The sequence below is a fragment of the Notechis scutatus genome, chromosome 4 (assembly GCF_049901735.1).
Source record: "Notechis scutatus isolate UNSWTSFEM ecotype Mainland chromosome 4, rNotScu1.2, whole genome shotgun sequence".
In the NCBI taxonomy this organism is placed as follows: domain Eukaryota; kingdom Metazoa; phylum Chordata; class Lepidosauria; order Squamata; family Elapidae; genus Notechis; species Notechis scutatus.
Genome location: NC_142012.1, coordinates 70,209,020 through 70,225,920, shown reverse-complemented (window position 1 = coordinate 70,225,920; position 16,901 = coordinate 70,209,020). Strand labels below are relative to the sequence as shown.

Genomic DNA, 16,901 nt, shown 5'->3' with positions numbered 1-16,901 from the left:
AGGAAGAAAGAGACTGCCAAAACTCAAGCCCTGCATGTGCAATCCACCACCTGCTGCAAATGTGATATAGAAGGCCACCGGGCTGCAGAGTGCGGAACCAACGGTCCAGCCAAGAAAATGGATCAAACCCCTGGGGGAAACCCACCAAGTCACAATCTTGCAGAGTGAGACAGCATTGAAAGGAGTGGTGGTCGTGGAGTTCACTTCCTCACCAAGAAAGATGGAGAGAACTCCGACCCCACCAGACAACAGGAGGAGTTGGCCTGGATTTGGGGCAGAAACGGCATTGGTTGCACTTTTGGATGATCTTTGGTGGGAGCAGGATGGGGGTAGCGCATCCATCCTTGCTCTACTTGACTTCTCAGCAGCTTTTGATACCATTGACCATGGGATTCTCCTGGGGAGGCTTCAGGGGATGGGAGTGGGAGGCCTTGTGCTGTCCTGGTTCACTTCCTTCCTCTGCAGCCGCTCTCAGTCAGTGTTGATAAGAGGGGAGTGTTCCAGCCCTTGCCCACTGCTTTATGGGGTTCCGCAGGGCTTGGTGCTCTCTCCATTCAACATTTCTATGAAGCTGCTGGGTGAGATCATCCATCACCATGGACTGAGGTAGCATGAATATGCTGATGATACTCAGCTGTATGTCTCGGCCCATGGTGAGTTAAGTGTTGTTGTGTCCTCCCTCTTGCAGTGCCTGGAGGCTGTTAGGGGTTGGATGAGGAACAACGGGTTGAAACTAAAACCTTGCAAGACCGAGTAGCCCTGGGTTTGGGGTTTGTTGGCTCAGGGAGAATTGCCACCTTTGTCCTTGGATGGGGTGGCACTATCGCAAACGAACCCTGTGCGTAATCTAGGGGTGTTCCTGGACTCACAAGTCCTGCTTGAAGAGCAGGTGGCGGTCATGGATAGGAGGCCCTTTGCGCAACTGCGGGTTGTGCACCAGTTACACCCTTTCCTGGACCAATGGTCCTTACTCACAGTCGCTCATGCCCTGGTCACTTCCCGTCTTGATTATTGCAACACTCTCTACATGGGGCTGCCCTTGAAGAACATCCAGAAGCTCCAGTTGGTGCAAAATGCAGCAGCCCACATGGTTTTGTGCAATTACTGTTGTTAGAAATATTAAAAGAAACGGAGTACTATGAGATTTGGAATTTATGGTACAATTAGTTGGAAGGTAGATGCAAAGCTGATAGATGAAGGGTATGTAGGAGCTATAGTAAGATGAGATAAATATTGTTTGTAATCTTGTAAATATTTGGTTTAAGTTGAATGCAGAAATAACTATGTAACATATAGTAGCAACCTACATAGTTAGAAATTATTGTCAATGTGAGTGAATACCGATACTGGAATGCTGTAATGAGTGGAAATGTGTTTTTATGATGGAAATATGATTAATAAAATTTATTTAATTGAAACTACAAAAAATACTGATTTTTCTGAATTTACAAGGCAAAAGGGTGCATAATTTGTCCATGTTACTTTACACTAATAAAAATTATTTGCCAAAGCCCTTCTAGAATTACTGATAGCCAGAATGAGTGGAATCATCCTAGTTTCAAAACTGTGGTGATCTTTGTCAATATAGCAAATTATTTTTATTTCCTCTGAGTTGAAAGCCAAGAGCTACAAACTTTCCAAAATTGGTCATCCCCGATACTAAACACCCCCAAAGTATTAGTGCTAATACTTTGGGGTTGGGGGTGGGGTGTTGGCTGTCTACGAGCAGACTCAAAGAATAAACTTACATTGCTACTTAATTTTAAGGAAATTCAATTAAAATATTTTCCATATCATCAACAGATAACATAGACTAAAGCAGTGATGCAATGAAGACTAAACAGAAGACAACAGAAGAGAACGACAGGGCTGCAATAACGATGAAAGTGGCAAGTGTACTTTTTCTCTATTTCGAAATATTTGAATAGATTTGATACGGAAACAGAGAATTGCTTCAGTTGATAATAACTCAAAGATTTATGCTCAAAGATTTTGCAAGACGGCAGTTTGAACTTTTAAATAGTGCTTACAATAGCATAGTAGTGATGTAACTCTATCCTGTAAAAAGTTAACAAAGTTAGTTAAGATTGGAAACCAGGAGAGCTTGGAAACTAATCCCCCCCAAGTTTTTTTTACAGCTACTGCAATTATAATTGATTGGATCAGTCCAAGCCAGAACCTGCAAATCCTGAATCCCACAACTGAGTGTAGGGTTCACAAAACATGTTTTAAAAGACGGAATTTCATCGTAAGATTGTGTTGTTTAGTGGATGGTGTTTAACCCTATCCTTCTTAATTCTGAGCCCAGGGAGTATGTATTTTATGAGGAACTGCTGTTGAAGGAGACCCTTGGAATCTTAGAGGGTGAATGCTAGGGGATACAGAATCTGTTGTTCCACATCGTTAAGACTGCCTCTGCCAACTGTCAATAGCTTTCCAAAATGCAATTTTTTGCAATCCAGAATCAAATAATCTCTTGTATGTTAGCATTAACGGTCACTATGGTCTCTAAATCTCTATTTTACTGCAGTATCATAAAAAACATCCCTAAGGGGAAGCAATGGAAGTATAATTGGTGGCCCACATTTTTTTCTTGACATCAATAGCAAATGGAAATTTGATGGTTGTCATAGTTTCACTCCAGGGACTTGTCCCCGACTCCATTCCTTCGAAGTGTTCTTTATAGACTATAGACATTTAATGCATGTAAACAATGAAAAATATCTGGGCAAAAGAAAGGCAGTAAAATCACTGTAAGTGTAGGGAGTGTAAAATATTAATATATGGAACAATTAAAAATAATAGCACAGCGTTCTCCCTCCCTCCCTATTTCTTTTTCTTCCTTCCTTCCTTTCTTTCTCCTTATTTTTTTCTCTCTCTCTCCCTTCCTCTTTCTTTCTTGCTCTCTCTCTCTCCCCCTTCCTCTTTCTTTCTTTCTCTCTCTCCCTCTCTCCCTTCCTCTTTCTTTGTCTTCCTTCCTCTTTCTTTCTTTCTTTCTTTCTTTCTTTCTTTCTTTCTTTCTTTCTTTCTTTCTTTCTTTCTTCCTTCCTTCCTTCCTTCCTTCCTTCTTCTTTCTTTCTTTCTCTTTCTTTCTTTCTTTCTTTCTTTCTTTCTTTCTTTCTTTCTTTCTTTCTTTCTTTCTTTCTTTCTTGTCTCTCTCTCTCACACACACACTCATCACACTCTCTCTCGTGACACACACACACACACACACACCTGGTCTGGGATGAACTGATCCAGTGAGCTCCAGAGCAGCGGGCAGCCCCCCCCCCCCCCTGAGGAGAATGAAGAAAGCAAGCAGTCCCGGGACATCCACCCACCACCCCTTCAGAACTGATCCTCTGCTGGCCAGGCTTGCTTCTCCTGGGTGATGAAAAAGAGTGAACAGCCGCAGCAGCGCTGGTATTCCGGGAGGAAGGGGTGGCGGCCATGCCTGAACCATGTCCCGGTACTGCTGCTACAGATGGAGCACCTCTGCCGCCCCAGCACAGCGAGATGCCCCCCCCAAGTTTTGGGGAGGCCCACCCACCCGCTGGCCAGGCTGGGGAGGCTAGAAATGGCGCGTCCCTGGGAGAGAAGGAAGAAGGCCCGGCAAGGTCCAGGGATAGTGGGGGAGGCCTGGCAAGGTCCAGGGACGGTGGGGGGAGGCCTGACAAGCTCTGGGGATGGTGAGGGAGGCCCAGCAAGGTCTGGGGACAGTAGATGTCCCAGGCTGCACATGCGCTGCTTTCTTCCTGCTCCTGTGGCCCAGCCAGAAGTCACTGCCAGTTCAGCAACCCACGCCAAATCACTGCGAACTGGTTGAATACCACCTCTGGTATACTCATTCCTCATTTAACAACTACCTCAGTTCGCAATCATTCACAAATACAACAGAAATAAAAAATGTCACTTTCTGTCCAACATGCACATATATGATCAGATTTCATGTGCCTGACAACAGTGCACATTAGAGTGAGAATAACATTGGGTATCTGTACAAAAGCACTTTATCTGAATGAGATGGCAGCAACCAGAGACCTCCACAGTATTCTTGTCACCTATCTCTACACTATCCAAAATAAGATAAACTTCCCTTATTGCATCCTTAATATTTATTTCTTCCAGGGGAAAATTCCTTTGAGACATATTTGAAGGGAAATTGGGGCACACCACCCCCAGATTATTTCAATGACTCCTTTCTTCATCTTTCCTTTAACATGCTTTATAGTCATAATGAAAGTTTTGTTGCAATTTTTTTCACCGATAAAGAACAATTTATTAGATACAATGTTTCTGGATTTTTCATGGTAGTAACTAAAAATCCATAGATAAAAAGATTAATTAAGGGTCCCAGGCATGAGTAAAGTGGGAATTCCTTTTAGTTTTTATCTTTTAATTACAAGCACAATTACTGATAGTGTCAGCCTTCAAGATTTTCTCCCTTTGCTTTGCATCTTTCGGCTGTCATAAGTAACGGGGGGAGGAGGGGGACATGGTTATGGGAAGTGAGCTGGAGGTGTTACAAACCAGAACTGTATAAACTGGGGGGGGGGACGGACATTCTTGCTTAGGTTTCTATCCTATGCTATGCACAGCTGCAACCCTTTATCAAACTATGTCAAGGTCAATGGACAGAAGCCTCATCACCACCTGGAGATGCCCACATGATGATATACACAACTTTTAATTGGATGAGCCAATTGAACTATTGGGGGTGGGAACGTTGCCATTACTTTGTATATGTGATTTACGCGCCCATTTTCTCAGATTCAGAATAATGTCAGCTGGTGCTCCATTCAAAATCCAAGAAAGAAATACTTAGACTCCTTTAATCAGAGAAAAGATATCTTTTACTGGAAATCAAGCGGTAGCAACAAAAGAATTCTGAATACTGAATACTTCCTTTAAGTCCCAATATTCCCGAATCCCCCCTCGGCAGGCCAGTGGAGGCCAGCGGACGAGTTGGTTGAGACCCCCTTCTGGGCGCTGGTCAGTACGTATGCGAAGACCCTCCTCAATCAACGGGGTTCCATCGAGCCAGGGCCAATATTAGGCCCATCCCAAGCCACAATAAAACAAAAGTTCTTTATATCATCATTTCTATTGGTTCTTATGAAATGTGCGGCGCCCCAGCACCGCCATCCAATTGCAAAGGCGGTTTAAAGTCTTGCCTTAAGCCCATTTCTCTACCTGAGCTGATTACGCATCTTGTGCACCCGGAGTCTAACAAGGCCAGCATTTCCCCTTTGGCTCCCAACGTGGGTACCCTTAATCTCACTGGAATGGTCATAGGGCCCTTGTTTGGACTTACCAGTGAGTCGTCTTCCAATTCGGATTCACTCTCTTCAGAAGAGGTTGGAGTTCCCAGCTCCTCTCCCTTCGGAGGGGCGATCTGTAAAACCTCCTCTGCTTTAAGCGCCGCTTCGCAAGGCTTTGCTGGGTTTTTTTCAGGTTTTCTTCCTCCTCCTGGCGCCCCCTTTGGTTCTAGCTTGGCATGGCAATCTGCAGCCCAGTGACCTTCCTTCCCACATCGGAAGCAAGCAGTGGCCTTGGGTTTTGCCGCCATTCCTCCCTTTTGAGGTCTTAAAGCTTCTCGAGGGCTGGCAGCTGACAGATAGTCAAAATAGAAGCCATATTTAATTTTAACCAGTTACACTTACATTTCACTCCTTCCTCACTGATTTCTTTTGATTTTATGGAAGCTCTGATTTTTGGAGAGGTTAAGATTTGTTTTCCTTAACATGTTAATATTTAATTTAACTCTTTTTATGACTTTTACCTTTTCCTTTGGCTCTTAATTTCTTTGATAATAGTCAAGAAAGGGGAAATTGGCACATCAGCCAAAAGTGACCAATTTGAACTTTAAGATTCTTATCATTGATTGAAGCTTTATATAAATTTAAAATTAAAAACTACCAGGAAATTAAAAGTCAATTTTAAATTTGTGTAAAGCTTTGATCAATCATCACAAGAAACTTAAAGTTCAAGTTGGTCACTTTCGGCTGATGTGCCAATTTCCTGTTTTTTGACTAAGCCTTCCTTATTTCTTTGTCTCAACTCCAGGTTATCTGAAGTTCCTTTCATTTTCTGAAAGGGAAATTGTCAGCAAAACCATTTCCAAGAAGCATAGTGTTTAGCTTCTTAGCTCTAGCATTTTAAGACCACTGCCATCATCCATATCTTCTTCAAACTGTTGCTCTCTTCCACTGACCATGCTGCTTTGGAATGTTGCTTCTAATCAAGTTCCTGCTCCTTCAATTCCTATAAATTTAATTCTCTGGAATCAGGCAGTGATCCACTTGCTACTCCAATCTGACTACTTCCTGAAGCACCACTACAAGCCTGCACTTGTTTCAAGTTCATTGTTTATTAACAAGAGTCCCCTTTCCGTGTTTAAGATACCATCAATCAAAAGCTTTTATTTCTTCCTGTTCTTTTCTTTGCTTACAAGGTGCTGTTGACTTAAAGAATGAGAATTCCTGTGCTTTCACTTGATCAGTCTGTGGAATTTGTGTGCCTTACATTTCTTCTACATTCTCCACTTACTCATCAGGAAGCAGTTGTTTAATAACTCTATACAATATTGCCAATAAATATTAGCCAGGAGATGGAGAATGCAATCCCTTAGCATCTACAGCTTTTCTGGTTCCTCCTCTCTTCTTTCCTCCTGTTGAGTTCCTCTAGCAAGCTCTAGTTCAGGGGTTGCCAACCTTTTGGACCTCGGGGACCACCAAACTCGTAATTTTAAATTCCAGGGACCACTAATCAGTTTTGTGGACATGGCCTAATTTGTGGGTGTGGCTTGCTGGTCATGTAACTGGCTGGGCATGGCTTGTATGTAAATATTATATTTATATAAATATTGATTTTTTTTATAAAAAGAGCAACTTTTACCCAAAATCAGGCAAAGCAGGCAGGCAGATTGAGTTGCTCACATAATCACTGATTCATTCAGAGATCTATCTATCTGCCATTGGCCAGCTCAGTCTGTCACATAAAATTTGCTTGCAAGCAAATTCATAAAATTTGCTAGCAAGCACTCACAAAATTAACTCACAACACATCATGTATGTAAATATTGAATTTTTTTATTTAAAAAAGAGCAACTTTGACTCAAAATCAGTCAAAGCAGGCAGGCAGATTGAGTTGCTCACAGAATCACAGATTCATTCAGTGATCTATCTATCTGCCATCGGCTAGCTCTGTCTCTCAAATTTGCTTGCTGTGAGTCTGCACTGAATAACAGAACCTTCAGTCCTAAGAGAGGTTCGGCTGTGCTTAAAAGCAGAGCCGAAGATCTAAAGACTAGCTAGAAAGCAAGAAATCCAAGCATTTCCTGCTTCCTAGCTAATCTAAATCTCCTGGCAGAACAGATGATGGTTGGAAAAAGGAAAAATAGCAATTTAGCAGGCAAGTTTGCTGGGTAAGGAGTGAGTGGGTGGGGAGCGTTCCTGCGGGCCATGTGGACAGTGCAGCCTTGTGTTTCTGCACAACCTGGATTAATTGCTTTGGGGAGTGTGTGCTCTGGGGGTGAGATTTCTCTGCAGCCTACCAAAATTTTCTCAAGGCCCACTGGTTGGCGAGCGCTGCTCTAGTTCATTCTCTTTATTCAAGCACGGTTGGAGATATTCTTGAAGTATTGACTGCCTCAATTTGAATCTCCCCAAATAATTTGGTTTTGTCAGCAAACCTGTCTACCTTACAGTCCATTTCTGATGTAAGATTTTTTTTTTATGTGCCACAACTCCTTATTCCCCACCCCACCCCCACACACAAAAGGCCCACAAGAGGCCATTTGCCTAAATTTTAAATTGGAGGTGGAATCTGAGGGGAACACTTTCCCTCGTAAAGATGCACCTCCCATCACTTAGATAATATAAGTATGATTTGATCTTATATTTAAGACTTTTGGGATCTGAAGAACAAGTGGCAGTTGGAATGCTCTTATGGTCTCTCTTTCAAGTGGCAAATTTTAGATGAATGAACAGGGATGTGGAAGCCAAGCGCAAAGTCGTTCTGACGCTAGAAGTCTCTTTCAAAGTTGGGAGAATCCCAATCCTCTGGAGAAAACTCCTCACCCCCCACAACCTGGCCAAGCCGCCTGCCCGACTGGTCCCCCGCAGGACAAGGCGGCCGCCAATCCCAAGCCTGCCTTCCTCAGCTCGACATCCCAGCAACCCGGGAACGGAGGCCTGCAATCTCTGCCTGGGCTCCGAGCCGCGCTCTTTTCTCGTAGCTGGCGGCAATTGGCTCTGTTGTGCACCTTTTCGGCGCCCCGCCCGCCGCCCGCTCGCCCGCCCGCCCGTCCGCTGGGGGCACAGGTAGAGGAGCTGGCAGCCGCGGGAGGGCCAGAGTAGCCGTCGAACATGGCCACCCTGGTGCCTCTCGTCGCAGCGCGTAGCCAACGAAGGAGATCCGTGAGTAAGCTAAGCGCGAACTCTCGAGGAGAGAGAGAGAGAGAGAGAGAGAGAGAGCCATCTTGCTCAGCAATCCACGTGGCTCAGCTGCAGGCAGCGCGACCCGTGTGCGCGCCCACTTCCTCGGAAGTGACCCGTCCAGGACTCGCTCCCAAGGAAGCGATGCCCGACGGCGTTCGCCTTTTCCCTCAGCAAAGAAGTCGAGGGTCCCAGCTTTGGAGACACCATGGAGGCTCCCGGTGACAGGTGCCTCTTCCTCTTGACCCGCAGGCTCGCCAACTTTCCTCTGCAAGAGGCCGGGGTCTCTCAAAGTGCCAAGGAAGGGAGAAGAGCAGGCTTGGTGGTCCGCTCACGAATACGCTTTCCTGGCCTTTCGGAATCGCGGGGACCGATTCCCGGGGAAACTTGGAGGCACCGCGAGAGCCCGGTTGCCATTGCGGCACCCACGCGCGGGGGAAGGGGGGCTTACGGCTGACAGGCGCTCCGAGGGAATTGGGTTTCTACCCTCCATACAGAAGCTGGTGGGGGAGAGGGAAGGAGGAGTTAAAAAGGGAGCAGACCAAGGTTAAAGTGGGGTTAGGGAGGGAGCCGCAAAGTTGAAGAGAACTTTGGTACTGCAGCTGTTGGTTTCATAGCTAAAAATACCACTGATTGGAGATCTCTCGGGAGATGATGCGGGTTATTATTAGGTGTTGGCAAGGAAGAGAATGCAGCCCCGCAGAATACCGTAGGTCCTCGACTTACAACAGATCCTTTAGTGACCATTCCAAGTTACAATGGCACTGAAGAAAGTGACTTACGACCCCTTTTCACATTTAGGATGGTTGCAGCATCTCCAAGGTCACATGATCAAAATTCAGACGGTTGGCAATTAGTTTATATTTATGATGACTGCCGTGTGATGCGGTCATGTCATAATAAGCTTTTGTGAACTTGAAACAAGCAAAGTCAAGGAGGGATCCAGGTTCACTTAATAACAACGTTAGTACCTTAAGAAATGCAATGAATCGCTTAACAACGGTGGCAAGGAAAGTTATAAAGTTGGGCAAACTCACTTTACAAATGTTTTTACTTAGCCACATAAATTTTGGGCTCAGTTGTGGTCGTCACTCGAGGACTCCCTGTGCACGTATTATGTCTGCATTTCTCAGGACACCAACCAGTAGGACCCCCTATGGCTCGCATCCCAGCCTGAATGTCATTCCACCCTGGCCCTTCATGCAAATGAAAATGGTACCCCTCACCCGCCCATTCATTCTACAGCCTGTCAGCCTCTTTTACCTTCCAGCTTCACTTTCTGCCGTCCTGGCTCCCCTCTCTCCCTCCCAGGTCCCATCCAAGGGTCATTGTTGAAGGAGGGATCTATTCACTCATATTAACATAGTTTCTAATTATATAGGTTACTATTCTATATGTTACATAATTATTTCTACATTTAACTTGTAACAGTATTTACAGAATACTGTAACAGTATACAATATATACAGTATTTCCCCATTTCCCCATTTTCCTACATACTCTTCGTGTAACAACTTTACGTCTGTTTTCTAACCAATTATACCATATATTCCAGATCTTATAGTGTTCCATTTCTTCTCTATCTTTTAATTCCATAGTTAACCTGTCCATCTCTGCACACTCAAGAACCTTTTTTATTAGCATTACATCAGAAGGAATGTCTTGTTTCCAATTTTGAACAAAAGCAATTCTGGCTACGCTTATTATATGGAGTATACTGTATTGAAGTTTTTTACAGGTATTTTGTCTTTATATGCCCAATAAAAATAGTTCTGGTTTCATCTCAATTTTTTGTTTGGTAATTTCTTCTGGCCAATTCTTTACTTTAAGCCAATATTTCCTAGCTTTTGGGCAGGTCTACCACATATGAAATAAAGTTCATTCTTTATAGTTACATCTCCAACATTTCACTGATCTGTTTGGAAACATTTTGGCTAATCTTGCCGGAGGTAAATGCATTTTGTACAGATTTTCTCTGTTGACATTGTTAATTTGTAATTTTTCTCCTACAATTTTTCCCAGTGTTCCAATTCTATACCATAACCCAAAATTTTGACTCAGATTATCATAGTCTCTTTAACTGTTTCTTCCTCCATTTTGAATCTTAAAAGATAATTATATGTTTTAGTAATCATTCCCCCCTGTCCCCTATAATATTTTGTCCAGTTCCTGTTGGTCTTTATAAAAACCGTATTGTTCTAAGTCTTTTTTGTACCTTGTCCAAATTTGTAGGTATGGCCACCAATCTATCTCTATTTCTTGGGCCTTTAACTCTTTATTAGATTTTAATTTCCCTTGCTCGTCCAATAACTCTTTGTATCTTTCTATCTTGTTTAAATCTAACACATTGGGATATATCATGGCCTCTCTAGTCGATAACCAGTTTGGGATTTTCATATAATGATTCTTCTTGATTTTCTCCCAGACATCTAGCAGGGCATCCCTCACTTGATGTCTCTGGAAATATAAGTGTAATTTGTTTTTCCCCTCCCATAAGTCTTCGCATAAGCTGACATATGATGTTACAGTATCGGTGAACAGAAGCAACTTTAAAAACATTCCAATCAGCAGAGGCATCTTCAAAAACATTCCAATCAGTGCAATCAAGGCAAGCCTGGAGCTTCAGCTTTGCCTCATCCAACCAAGTCCTCACTGATTTAATTGTTGGTTTCATAGTTTTAAGTCTTTGTCTGTAGGCAGGTACAAAGTGAATCATGCAGTGATCAGAGTGTCCCACAACTGCTTGTGGTAAAGACCTATATGCATCTTTTACTGTTGTGTAGCAGTGGTTGAAAGCAGCGGTCGCCAACCGGTGGGCTGTGGGAAAATTTTGGTGGGCCGCAGAGAAATCTCACCCCCAGAGCACCCCTCCCCCAAGCAATTAATCCAGGCTGCGCAGAAACACAAGGCTGCGCTGCCCACATGGCCTGCAGAAACCTTCCCCGCCCACTCACTCCTTAGCCGGTAAACTTGCCTGCTAAATTTCTATTTTTCCTTTTTCCGACCATCATCTGTTCTGCTGTGCCGGGAGATTTAGATTAGCTAGAAAGCAGGAAATGGTTGGATTTCTTGCTTTCTAGCTAGTCTTTAGATCTTTGGCTCTGCTTTTAAATACAGTCAAACCTCCCTTAGGACTGAAGGCTTGCTTGCAAGCAAATTCAGTGCAGACTGGCAGCAAGCAAATTTGAGAGACTGAGCTAGCTGATGGCAGATAGATAAATCACTGAATGATTCTGTGATTCTGTGAGCAACTCAAATCTGCCTGTCTGGTTTGCCTGATTTTGGGTAAATGTTGCTCTTTTTTAAAATAAAAAATTCAATATTTACATGCATGGTGTGTTGTGAGTTAATTTTGTGGGTTTTCTTGCTAGCAAATTTTACGTGACAGAGTGAGCTATCCAATGGCAGATAGATCTCTGAATGAATCAGTGATTCTGTGAGCAACTCAATCTGCCTGCCTGCTTTGCCTGATTTTGGGTAAAAGTTGCTCTTTTTTTATTAAAAAAATCAATATTTATAATATTTACATACAAGCCATGCTCAGCCAGTCACATGACCACCAAGCCACACCCACAAATTAGGCCACACCCACAGAACCAGTTAGTGGTCCCTGGGATCTAAAATTATGAGTTTGGTGGTCCCTGAGGTCCAAAAGGTTGGCGACCCCTGGTCTAAAGTATTTTTGCCTCTGGTGAGACAATTGACCTGCTGGAAATATTTTGTGAGCTCTTTATTTAAATTTGTTTGATTGAAATCTCCTAAAATGATGGGAAGGGAATCTGGGTGTTTGGCTTCAGCCTCCATAATTTGATCTGCTAGAGTTCATAATGCCTTGTTTACGCAAGTTTATGGAGGAACATACACAGCTATTAGGAGAAATGAGGAGAACTCATGAGGAGAATATAATGGCTTGCAGTTGATATGTAAAGACTCTTAAGTTTTCATCACAGAATTTATATATTATAGTTATATCCTGAGATCAGCTGTTGTTGATATATAAACATAATCCTCCACCCTTTGTTTTACCTTCAGTTCTGTCTCTTCAATTCTGTCTGATCTAAATATCTGGAATCCTGGGATGTATATGCTGTTGTCATCATGAATTAAGCCAGGTTTAATGTTTACTGTCATCATGAATTAAGCATTAAGACAGGTTTCAGTAAAACAGAGAACTGCTGAGTAGTAAAAATCAGAATTGCATCTATTTAAAAAGAGTATTTCATCCATCTTGTTAGCAAGTGAGCATAAATTAGTCAGAAAGATTGAAGGAAGAGGGGTTTTTTTTTACATAAGGATTTTTTATATTCTGTTTTTCCAACATGCAATCTTTGCCAAATTCACATTCAATAGTCTTTATTAAAGATAAGAATTTTTGCCTGGGCTTGTTGACTAAAAGATGGAATAATCTTAAGGAAACTGGGGTAGAATACCTTACTGGGATTCATATCCAAAATAGAAGTGCGTACGAGATGACAAAGAGAAATTTTGTATCTACATACTTACCTAAATTTCTCTTTGTCATCTCTTTGGAGACCGAACAGGAAATCTGTGATTCAAATTTTTGCTACAAGGATCTGTGTTTCAAGAAAGCAGTGCACTCTTCCCTATGAGCCTCATTATTGTTAGAAAATACTCTATCTTCAATGTTTATCTGAATATCCAATGGGTAATAATCAAATAATCATCTGATGTAAAGGATGGCTTCAGGCTTAGTGTAGAATATGTCAATTCATTATTTTTGGTAATTGTAAATAGATAATTTACCTCTGGTCATTTTTAGAAGTTTATTCCATTCTGTTTTTGTTTTAATGGGACCCATTACTGTACAAAAAGTTCTATAACTGCTCTAGATTTTGATTATACTAGGAGAGAGTGACACTATCTAGAAGTGAGGGGGTTTGTACATCTGGGCATTAGGTTGTGTGGAGGCTAGCCAAAATTATTTTTTAAAAAAGGATTGTTACAAATTGGTGCTCTTGCTGAAAACAATCTTTTTTCCTTAAGAAGTAAAAAAAATAAGAAAATGGTTTCTCTGGAAATGATTAAGAAAAATGTTATAGAGAAGTCACTCCGGAAGTGAGTCAACAGCATATTTCAGGATTTCTGATTCTGACCAATATTTCAACTTTTCCCATATCTTGTCCCTCAAACACAACTCCAAGAATTTCCAGCAGCCCATCATGGACAACATCTGAATTGATTTTTTGCGGGGGGGACTGTAGACTTAGACCACGGGTGTCAAACTCACTACATTATGTTGCTGTCACATGATGTTTCGTGATATTTTCCCCATTTGCGGAGCTGGTGTGTGTGTGTGTGTGTGTGTGTGTGTGGCCTGCATGTGACGCATCCAGCCCACAGGCTGCCAGTTTGACACCCCTGACTTACATCATCAGCAGTTCCTCAAGCTGGAGAAGATTTGAATAGACAGGTTGCTCGATGTTTTAGGTACCTCCTAAGTAATTTCTGTTGTTTCTCTGTACTCTAACAGAATTCTCTTTTATTTCAGGACTGGTCTATTAGTCTTATAACAGCATCTTTGGCTGGAGCCTTTGGATCCTCCTTCCTCTATGGTTATAATCTCTCTGTGGTGAATGCTCCGACAGTGGTGAGAAAACGATTTTTTAAAGTCTAAAATCAGTTTGGCAGCAATGGGATGTAGTAAGATAAAGTTTTTGTAGTACTGGTCTACACTTGTCCTGTATTCCTTGTTTCCTTGTCCAGCTCTAAACTGGCTCTTTCTCATCAGAAGAGCAATGAAGATGTTTTCAGGCAACCTGATCAAATTCTCTGGAATTATTATGATTACATAGTTTCAAAAGGACTTTTTATTAATTGTTCATTTTTATCTACACTTAATATATTAATTGGCAGCCATTATCTTTTTAAGTGAGTTCATACTACAATAGTGGCCAAAATTGTGGAAACCTTTTGGGAAAAGTGTATTTTTGAAGTTTGATGGCTAATAAGGAGCCTCGGTAGCACAGCGGTTAGTGTGCAGTACTGCAAGCTACTCCTACTGCAATTTGGCAGATCGAATCCCACCAGGCTCAAGGTTGACTCAGCCTTCCATCCTTCCGAGGTGCGTAAAATGAGGACCCAGATTGTTGGGGGCAATATGCTGACTCTGTAAAACCGCTTTGAGAGGGCTGTAAAGCACTATTAAAGCGGTATATAAGTCTAAGTGCTATTGCTAATAACACCACTTTTTGGGGAGTAGTACCATAAAATTATATATCAATGGAAAGATAAGCTCCATAGATTTTCAATTGGGTTAAGGTCTGGGCTATTCTCAGGCCATTCTAGCAGTGGAATATGATTATCTTGAAACCACTTTTTGCATACAGCAGCAACATGACATGTAGCTGAATCCTGTTGAAATATAAATGCTTCATTGTCTTAGAAAAGATCATGTATGGAAGGCTTCAGTTTGGGCTCAAGTATTTTATTAATGTATTTTTGGCCGTTTATATTCCCACTAGCTTGATACCTGTGCTTTGCTACAAAACTATATGGTTGCACTTAATTTTGGGGGAGGAAAATAAGAAGGGAAAAAATCTGCCTCTGCCTACCAACATCCATCGGTATTCATCTGGCTAGTGTCCTGTCAGTGTGTGAGAGAGTTGAGGGCTGTTTGGAAACTGAAACAGTATTTGCTGCATGAGCAAGGAGACAGCAAGGAGCCTGGGCGTGGCTTAGATCAACTGTTCTGTGCTTCACAGCTTGGTGCTGTGAAACCAAAACTGAAACGCCTCTCCTCTGCTTGTGTTTTGCATTTGGAACAGATTTCTTTTCAGGTGGGGAGGGGGAATAGAACATCAGAGCCTCAGAATGTGTTACTAATATATGAAATACTAATGCTCTGATGGTCATTACAAAAAGTCCTTTCTTAGTGAGTACCTAAAAGCCATACATGCCAAATTTCAAGTTTGTAGGCTTTATGGTTCTGGAGTTTTTGTGATGATATATGAGTGGTATTTCATTTTTATATATATAGATTAATCACACAAATTCTACCCACACCTTTTGATGTCATACAACCCCAGATCATAACACTGGGAGTTTCATGGTACATGTAATGCAATCAGGATGCAAATCTTCTCCGATTCTTCTCCTTCCGTATTTTATGCCATTACTACCAGACAGGAAGATCTTGATCTCATCACTCCAAATAACACTGTCCCATTGTTCTTCTGTCCAGGTAACGTGGGCTTTAGCCCAGTTTAGTCTTTTCAACCTTTGTTGAACCTTGAATCTTTTCAACCTTTGTCCAAAAAAAGTGGTATTAGCCATCAAACTTCAAAAATGCACTATTCCCAAAAGGTTTCCACAATTTTGGCCACTACTGTATCTTGAAGTAATTAATATATCTCAAAGTTGATATTTATTTATTTTCCTTTTTTAAATTTAATAAACAACAAGAGGGAATCTATTCCCTTCAGTGGAAGCACTATTCTTCTACTTCTGATTTTACTTTTCCTTGCTTGCTTAGTTTGCATAAGACTGAATATTAACATCCATATAGGGTTATCCTTATTGTTTTTAGGCAGGTAGTCCTCAATTGTGATAGTTCACTTAGTGACATTTAAAAGTTGCAACCCCCTCCCCCCAAAAGTACTTATGACACAGATCTGAAGTTATGAACGTTGCAGCATCAGGGCAGTCATTCACCCTTATGAATGACCACAGAGACATTGCAACATTCCCCCTGCCTATTCCCATCCCTCACAGGGACCTAACAGACAATGGTCATGCTGTGCTAGTCCACTGGCTCTTTCCCACCCCATTACCGATTGATTGCTCACTTACCTTTTGAAGATCCAGAGTTTCAGAACAGGCTGGCGGCTCCTTCTCTCTCCTCAAGCGAGCTGTCTCTTCTCCAGCCTCTCTGCTGTGGGGTTTGTATGGCAGCATGGTTTCTTGGCCTGCTCCCGGCGCCCCCAAAATGGAGCAGTGAGAGTAGAAGCAGAACAGGACAGTCAACTTGGCTGACTTACTGAGGCTGCTTGGGCAGTACACCCGATGCACTTCTTTTTTTTTTGCAAAAAGATGGAAGGCTTCAAGCAGCGCGAGATTGCTACCCCTGAAACCTTCCATCCCTTTGCGAAAGCTTTTGGTGCAGAGAAGAGAAACCTTTGGGGCACGGCCTCGGGGTCCTTCAAGCTTCTATTTTCCACGCCAAAAGCTTTTGCAGAGGGACGGAAGGTCTCAAGCAGTGTAAGATCGCTCCCTGAAGCCATCCATCCTTTTGCAAAAGCCTTGGGCATGAAGAAAATAAGCCTTTGGGGGCTTCGTCTTGTACTCCTTCAGACTCACCGAGGCTGCCTGGCACTCCAAAAGTGGATCAGGTGTCCTGCTTAGGCAGCTTAAAAAGTACAAAGAAGAGGCACAAGAAGGGAAGGGTTCCTTTGGCTTCGTTTTTCAATTCTTAGAAATGGAGATTTGGAACTATGAGAAACAACAAGAAAAGACTGCAAAACAAGA

The 16,901-nt window shown here is 42.4% G+C and overlaps 2 protein-coding genes across 2 annotated transcripts in view; one reads left to right on the top strand and one right to left on the bottom strand.

The window, feature by feature from the left end:
• The window catches only part of CC2D2A (coiled-coil and C2 domain containing 2A), a 1,114,036-nt gene that overhangs the window by 894,143 nt on the left and 202,992 nt on the right, over positions 1–16,901 (bottom strand). The gene's annotated exons all lie outside the window — the stretch shown is intronic.
• Positions 8,097–16,901, top strand: part of SLC2A9 (solute carrier family 2 member 9) — a 62,885-nt gene continuing 54,080 nt past the window's right edge. Inside the window, exons 1-2 of the mRNA XM_026675859.2 lie at positions 8,097–8,399; positions 13,927–14,025. Coding sequence (XP_026531644.1) covers positions 8,349–8,399; positions 13,927–14,025 — 150 coding nt within the window. The 5' untranslated portion in view covers positions 8,097–8,348. The remainder of the gene's footprint in view (positions 8,400–13,926; positions 14,026–16,901) is intronic.